Here is an 8,697-nt window from a genome sequence, read left to right on the forward strand (position 1 = left end):
TGCCTTAATTATAGCGTAGAAACTTTTAAAAACGTATTGGAATTATTGACCATAAAAAGTGACTGCGTATTGGATTTCTTATTAAAATTAGGGGATACAGGAAGGGGTGCCACGTGGCACCACCACAGCTTAGAGGATTCCGATATATATATATATATATATATATATATATATGAGCTTAGTGATTCTAGTCTACCGACTAGATAAGGCTATATACTCCACCCTTATTAAGAGTCGTCAGATGGTAAGGTTAGTGATCCCAACCGTTCAAGATAAACAAAAGAAAAGAAGATAGCCTGTTTCTCTCCCTCGCTCTGTTGAAGATAAACAAAACAAGCGAGGCGTCTGTTTCTCTCCCTCGCTGGTGAAACCCAAAATCCGACCCTCGCTGGTTTTCCCTCTTCTCTCCCTCGCTGGGTTTCCCTCTTCTCTCCCTCGCTGGGTTTCTCTCCCTCGCTGGTTTTCCCTCTTCTCTCCCTCGCTGGTGAAACCCAAAATCCGACCCTCACTGGGTTTCTCTCCCTCGCTGGTTTTCCCTCTTCTGTGGGTTTTGAACAAACCTGACGGCTATATGAGGTGGTTTTCCCTCTTCTGTGGGTTTTGAACAAACCTCGCTGGTTTTCCCTCTTCTCTCCCTCGCTGGTGAACCGGAAATCCGACCCTCGCTGGTGAGTCCTAAAACTCTGATTTACTCTTCTTCTTTTCTCTTCTCCCCAGCCATGGAAAGTAAGAGCTGTGGGTTTTTTTTGGTTCAAAACCCACAGAGAGGTTTGTTTCTTTAAGGGCATTTTTTTCTACCCAAGGACAGTTTATTGGGGGTAGTCTTAACCCACAGAACGAAAAACTACTTTCTGGGTTTTGAATCTGAAGAGATATCTGGTTGGTTGGTGTAATGGGCTTTGCTGGAATTCTCTGTATCAGATACATGAATTTTATAGATCTGGAGTAGAAAAAAAAAGAGCTGTGAGAGTGAAAAGGACTTTGAAGAAAATCCATGAGTGGAAAAACAGCACGTGGTAGGTAGGAGAAAAACACTGATTGAAAGACTTTCAATCCTCTCATTTGCTGGCCTTATTACTTTTAATCCAGGATTTATTTTGCAATCTATGATCCGGATTGTAAAACCCAAAAATTTACAATATGGGTTTTAGCTTATAAAAATTCAGGTTTTTAGCTTGATAAAAAATTGGATTCTAGAGGATGTTTAATGATCTGTAGTCATAATATGATTCAAATAGTTCATTTGTTGGTGACAGCTTAAATGGGTTGTGCCCCAAAAAATCATCTCCATAGGATGAAAACCTCTATAGATCATAGGGTTAGGATCATCTGAGAGAAATGATTTTTTGGGCACAACCTATTTACGATGTGGCCCAACAAATGAACGGTTTGGATCATACTATGAACTGGGCCATACAGTACTTCTAGAAAATATTACACTAGGATTTTATAATCCTATCCAAATGGCCTCTTCAAAGGATGATCCAAACCATTCATTTGTTGTGCCACAACATAAATTGGCTCTACCCCGTAGATCAATTCCATATGATGATCCTAACCAAATTTTTCCCCAGCTATGTAATACAAGAGCTGTCGGTTTTTTGCTTCAAAAGTGGGGTTTTGAGTTAAAGATATTGGGGTTCTGTCTAGGATTTATCTGTGATTCTAGAAAGGGGAGTAAAAAACAGAGTTAAGTCATTTATCATTTACTCTCTGTGAATCCTCGTGTTTTTTTTTATTGGTGTTCTGTTGCTTTATGCTTAAATTATTCTTTTACTCTCTGAAATCTTTTTTTTTAATTACAGAAGCATAAAGCATGGCATCTTCAAGCAACACTAGTGGTATCTCACATGGCGTACAACCAACAGCCATAAATTGTCTTTGTAATAAGCCAACAGTTCGAAAAATTACACGGACCAACATAAATAATAACCAAGGCCGGCCATACTTCAAATGTGCTGGATACCTAGTTGAGTTACAGATGAGATTTTCATTGTTTTGATAAGTTTTTTGGTAAGTTGTTGAAATTCTAAACAACGCCAATAACATGCAGGGCCACACATGTAAATATTTCCTCTGGGCTGACCTTCCGTTTGATGGGAACGAGCCAGGCTGGGAGTCGAGTTTTCACCATAGACGCGAAGGCAGAACGATGGAAGATCGCATCAGCGTACTTGAGAATGATGTAACGATGCTGAAGAATGAAGATTCCATGCTTAAAGACCGCATCAACGAACTTAAGAATGATGTTATGATGCTGAAGACTGAAAATTCCATGCTTAAAGACCGCAACAACGAACTTAAGAATGATGTTATGATGCTAAAGAATGAAAATTCCATGTTTAAAGTTTGTGTAGTAGTAGGGGTTTTCTTCTTTTTTTTTTTCTTTTTCCTTCGAAGTACTAAGTGAGAGTAGAAGTGTATCTGGAAGTGAATGTATATTTGGAGCGTCTCGTGCATGTATCTGGCACTGAATGTATCTTTCTTTTGAATTATGTTTACAGAGATATTAGTGCACTTATCGTCTTATATCTGATGTTTTAAAATGGCGATTGTTTTTGCCATTTTTGAAAGTAGTCAAACTCAAGTTATTCTAATTCTGCTTTTGGTGACAATTCAGCTTTTGGCGACACACTAGTCTCTGCATTTGGGTTATGTTTTTTTTTGTTAGTTTTGTTAAATGACAGTTTCCATCTTGAAGGTTTGCAGAGGTGTGGTAAGAGTTGCAGGTTGATGTGGATAAAGTACTTGAGACCTGATCTCAAAAGAGGCACATTTTTAGAGGAAGAAGAGGATCAGATAATCAGAAGAGGCCATATATCAGCTGTTGTTTTTTGGCATTTTTTGAGAAACACATCTATGAATTTGCATCTTGAGAGCAGTGACACAGGCTCAGACTTTGTCTTATTGACATGCGCAAAATGGCTTATGTGATGGTCCCTAGCAAATCCCTAATAAAATGGCTTTTAATTAGTCTCTCTAAAATGGCTTCTAATTAGTCTCTCTCTCTCTCTCTCTCTCTCTAAGAAGTCAGGTTTTTCTCCTTCTCATTTTGAACCCTCTTTTCCCCTCTTTCACTGTTCACTGCACGTGTTATGCAGATTATGCAGTGATTATTGTAAGGATTATTGCTTTTGTCCTTTTATATATTGTTTACAGAATGCTAAAAGGAGAGGAAGAATGCTTTCTATCAAATCTTGGATGGGTTCCACTAGAGTGTTATGTTACGTGCCTGGATGGGATTAAAAGATAGAATTCATTTTCACCCAATTACAATGCTTTCTATTCTTTTTAGTGTTATGTTACGGTCCTGGATGGGTTCCACTAAAGTGGAATATATCAAATCTTGATCTTCTAAGATCTGATCATTGGATTACTTGGATGGTAGATTAGGCAAATAGGATTAATTTGGATACTAGTTGAGATTAGGTTAATCATTATTTAGTTATCTACATTCTTTTCACAAAATCTTTCTATGTTTATCCCTTCAATGTTTCTCATTAGCTTCTCTGTAATGGAATGAGGTAAACATAATCTCTTGAACAAAACAATGCCATCTACTCAAATGTCTTTAAGACTGATGGCACCATGACAATGTTTCCAACAAATACAACTCCCAATTGAGCATGAGCATGACATTGATGGCACCATCTCTCCTCTGCGATTCCAAAGCAATTCCAAAAAGCATCTTCTCTACGATTCCAGTCAAGTTCAAAAGCACCCTGAATATATTACATGGACAAGACAAAATTAGTAACAAGAACCACCCACAATCATGGCTGAAATTTCAGAAAAAAAAAGGTCCCATTTTAAGGGAAACATAAACTCAAGTACATATAACTGCTAGAGTATCACTTAAACTTCATAAGAACAAGTACAGTGAGGAATGTATCAAGAAAATACACTAACCTATTTCAATCTTCCATACGCTCCTCTTCGTGTTGTTGTTCCCCTTCTTCCCCTTCAAATTTTGGTGTGGTCATCTATTGGCACACACACAGTAAGAACAAATAAGTGATATATGTTAACTCATGTGATTTAAAAATGAATACATAAATAAGCAGAAGTCCAAACCTTTTTCTTTTTGTTACAGGTTGTTGAATAGTGGCCTTTTCCTCCACATTTTTTACACGTCCGTTTCTTTAATTCGGATTGGGAGACCTCCAACGGAGACTTAAACCGTGATGCAGCTTTCGGCCGACCCTTGGTTTTCACAACTAGGGGGTCGCGAATAGATATATCAAGGGATTCAGTTATAAAATTAGATTGCACTTTGCTGCCACTACTTGACAACGCATTTTTCTTCACTCTCTTCTCGTGTTCACATTCCTCCAGCCACGCATCTAAAGTCTCCTCCATCTTCTTGTAAACAGTTTTTCTGCTCTCAAGTACTTCTACTACTCTCTGACACTTTGATAGTATGTACCATTTCTCAACTGGAGTTACTTCATCATTATCATCTTCACCTATGGCCACCCCACCATCTACATAAAATCTTGCCCCAATTGTCCACCTATTTAGGATATATCGCTCGGGAATGCAACTTAAACGCTTCAGGGACATTATGCGAATGATATGTTTGCATAAAATCCCTACAGTCTTAAACTTCGCACACGCACATGTGGCCTTTACACCTTCGTCAGATTCTTCATAGACAACTTTGCACCATTTATAAGGCTCCTCATCACTCAATCCAATACTGTATTCTGTGACATTGCCATTCTCACCCAATAAGTCATACCAACAGTCGTTGCTATCCTTAAACTCCGATTGGAAAATGTTAAACATTGTCCTTGTAAAACATTTCCCACCTTGTGCTTCCAATTTGTTCTTTGAAATCAATACAGCATTTGAAGATTTAGTCCTGAAATCTTCTTCAGATTCTTTTTTACGACGATCAGCAAGCGCCTTAGCATATTGTTTCACAAATTCTGGTAGAGTAGTGCTCTGATTAACATATCCATCAAAGAATGAATTTATGCTTTCGCTACGCGAACCAGAAGTCATGCCAGCAGTGAAAGTCTCTCTAAAATACGCTGGCACCCAATGACTTCGTAGCTCCCACATTTTCGCTAGCCAATTGCTTTCAGAAATCCCATATTTATCCATAAAATTTTCCCATTCTTTCTAACAATCGGGTATTTCTCTCTTATAAAACCACTTATTATAATCCTTACAGAAGTCAGATTCAGAATCTCGCATGCCTGCACAATGCTCAATCAGATGCCTATGAATGTGCCACGAGCAAAACCTATGACGGGTTTTCAGAAAAACATTTCTAATAGCATTTCTCATCGCCACATCCATATCTGTAATTATACAACCCGGAGCTACCCCAAACATACATTTCAACCATTGTTGAAATAACCATGTAAATGTCTCCTCTTCCTCATCTGCTAGCAAGGCGCATTCGAATAGAGTAGAGTGCCCGTGGTGGTTAACTCCAGTTAATGGTGCGAATGGCATCAGAAACCTATTCGTCTTGTATGTGACATCGAATACAATTACGTCAGCGAAGGTGAGGTAAGCATTCCTCGCCCTTGAATCTGCACAAAACATAGATCTCAAGTTCCCAATGTCATCCATCTCCATCGCAAAATAAAAATTTGGATCTTCAGCTTGTTTCTCATGGAACTGTCGAGATATTAGGAATGCTTCTTTCCTCATATTGTTACGCCTACGTACCCTCAAATGGGACACCACCTGATTTGCTGTGACACCACTGCCACCACCAGATGCCGAAGTACACACCCTAGCAATGTTACAAGGCTTAACCCCATGGTCACTGATCTTCTCCATCAAATTCTTACAAACCATATTCTTCACGAATTTATTATGTGAGTGATGCATTCCTCTTCTGGTAGGAGAGGTCAGATCCTGACAATGTTTGGGTTCAAAACTAGTCACAACCCACTTCTCTTTTCTCTTTTTAATCTCCATCCGTGCCTCACAGCCCTCTCTTACAGAGCGGCGTAACTTCACTTCTTTTCCTATCTGTCTCTTATCTTTAGTATTTTTGAAACCCTCTCTCTCACATACAAATCTCCTCGTTATCACTTCCAAATTTTTCTTTGACTTATTGGTCTTGGCTTTCCGTACACCAAACCCTGCAGCCAAACTATAAACATTATAGAACTCGTCCGCAGCTTTTGGGGTTTCAAACTCCTGATTAAGAAAGGGATCATTAGCTACACTTGTCCCTCCATCATCCTTATTAGGCGTAGTAACGGCACCACTACACCCCTCCTCGTTATCAACATAACCTACAACACCCTCATTCGGAATTTCCCCCTCATTCAACATATCTAATTGATTGCCATCAACTTCATTGTCATCAACCACAACTAACCCATTACAGTCGACTTCATCAATCAAATGCCCACAAATTTGCGACACATTACTATCCATCACATACATACAACTTCAGCACCTTTTAATAACAAATACAACAATGAGTGAAAATGAACAACTCCATAGATGAAAACAAGTAATTAAAGTAAAACCAGCGGATTTAAGACTCATACAAACAATACAGTTTCAGAGCCCATGCAATTTTTGCGGGCAACTATGCAATTTAGGAAGGCAACCATATTCTGTGAAATTTGTCTATGATAAAAATGCCCATAAAAAATCAGTAATGAAAACTGCCCATAAAAAATCTCATATGCTTTTAACATAAAAAATCAGCAACCAAATGCCCACAAAAAATCAAATGCCCACAACAAATGAATCAAATGCCCTAAAAAAAAACTCTTGTTTGGGTGGTTTGGATATTCCGATGAGGTGGGTAAGTTTCAATTCCATTTCAAGATAGGCCCTGGAGAGCTTCGAATTCTATGAAGTTAGGACTTCAACTATACAGTGATTATCTTAAAATGGAATTGAAACTTACCCACAGAAACATTATATATCGCTGATTTGATAGACAAATTGTACCTAAAATGCAATTGGGTTGCCCACCTAAACTGACCCATGAAGTGATCAAGGTCATAAACTGGTGAAAAAAAATCAAGAAAACCCACATCAAGTATATGGTGGAGATCCAAAAGGAAAAAATATCAAGAAAACCCTAGTGCAAAAAGCCAGTGTTTTCTCAACCAAAAACTATAGAAATATCATAAACCCTTGTCAAATGGTGGAGATCCAATGGGAAAAAAAAAACATTGTGAAAAAATCCTTTTTATCAACCAAAAACATAAAAATTCATTAATCTGAAACCCTACTTTCATATTTTTATTTAGGGTTTAAATGATGTGGGGTTTCTTTGTTCGAAACTAGTTTTGAATAAAAAAAAAACCTACAGCTCTCGTATTCCATGGCTGGGGAAAAAAAGAGTAAATCTGAGGCTGGGGAGAAAAAAATGCCCATAAAAAAACAAACCTCTCTGTGGGTTTTGAACCAAAAAAAACCCACAGCTCTTACTTTTCATGGCTGGGGAGAAGAGAAAAGAAGAAGAGTAAATCAGAGTTTTAGGACTCACCAGCGAGGGTCGGATTTCCAGTTCACCAGCGAGGGAGAGAAGAGGGAAAACCAGCGAGGTTTGTTCAAAACCCACAGAAGAGGGAAAACCAGCGAGGGAGAGAAGAGGGAAAACCAGCAAGGGAGAGAAGAGGGAAAACCAGCGAGGGTCGGATTTTGGGTTTCACCAGCGAGGGAGAGAAACAGACGCCTCGCTTGTTTTGTTTATCTTCAACAGAGCGAGGGAGAGAAACATGCTATCTTCTTTTCTTTTGTTTATCTTGAACGGTTGGGATCACTAACCTTACCATCTGACGGCTCTTAATAAGGGTGGAGTAGATAGCCTTATCTAGTCGGTAGATTAGAATCATTAACCTCTCTCTCTCTCTCTATATATATATATATATATATGTTTGTGTGTGTGTATGTATATAAGATGTATGGTAGTGCTAATATCAGTAGCCTTACAAATAATTCAACTTAAAATGATTTTTAATACAGTAAAGATACATTTTGGTGACATTAGAAGTATAATGGTTGTTCCTCTGTAAAGACTAATATTTAATTCCATCAATAAATCCATCTTATAACTCAATAGGTTCTGTAATGAACCACACACTTTGGGTGGCCATGACTTGAGAATCTTCAAGGTTGGTGCTGCTTACTATTCAAATGGTGGCATTGCAGATGAAAATGGTAAAAATAAAGAAACAATAAAGAAAAAAATAGAGTCCACTAATCAGATGGCTAGAATTATTGAAATGCAAGAGTGAAAATCCAAGAGGGGGGTGAATTGGTCAATTAAAAATTTTGGGCTTAATTAGGTGGAATATTAAAAGTTAATCCATTAATTAAGCATTAATTAGTCCAACCCTTGTTCAAATAGGAATATTAAAGAAAGCTATGATTTTGTCATTCTAATCATGCACAATTGCTAACCCTTGATCAAATAGATATTGTAATACAATTAGGGTTTAAACATTTCAATCAAGTGCATTTACTAACCCTTGTTCCATTAAAAGCATAAACAAGTTAGGGTTAGAGATTACCAATCACCACACGTGCAAGAGAGAGAGAGAGAGTAAGCATCCACAAGGCACAAGATTTATAGTGGTTCGGTCTATCACAAGACCTACTCCACTCTTCCAAGTTTTCCTCCTTAGGATCTTCATTAAAAATGATGAAGCCATACACCCGACTCCTCCATCTCCAAAGGGAACAAACCCTTTCTGCACGTAC

The 8,697-nt window shown here is 38.2% G+C and overlaps 1 protein-coding gene across 1 annotated transcript; it reads right to left on the reverse strand.

Annotated features, from left to right (window-relative positions):
* Nucleotides 1–5,127: 5,127 nt before the first annotated feature.
* LOC143888932 (protein FAR1-RELATED SEQUENCE 5-like) lies at nt 5,128–6,408 on the reverse strand. Its single transcript, XM_077393311.1, has one exon. It carries the CDS (start codon nt 6,406–6,408, stop codon nt 5,128–5,130), a length of 1,281 nt encoding a protein of 426 aa, XP_077249426.1.
* Between the last annotated feature and the right edge of the window lie 2,289 nt (nt 6,409–8,697).

The sequence above is a fragment of the Tasmannia lanceolata genome, unplaced genomic scaffold (genome assembly GCF_043159265.1).
Source record: "Tasmannia lanceolata isolate RefF3 unplaced genomic scaffold, GAP_Taslan_0.1 ptg000012l, whole genome shotgun sequence".
Lineage (NCBI taxonomy): Eukaryota > Viridiplantae > Streptophyta > Magnoliopsida > Canellales > Winteraceae > Tasmannia > Tasmannia lanceolata.

What these genes read in the sequence shown, in the direction of transcription:
- LOC143888932 (XM_077393311.1), bottom strand. Translation starts at nt 6,408, where the DNA reads ATGGATAGTAATGTGTCGCAAATTTGTGGGCATTTGATTGATGAAGTC.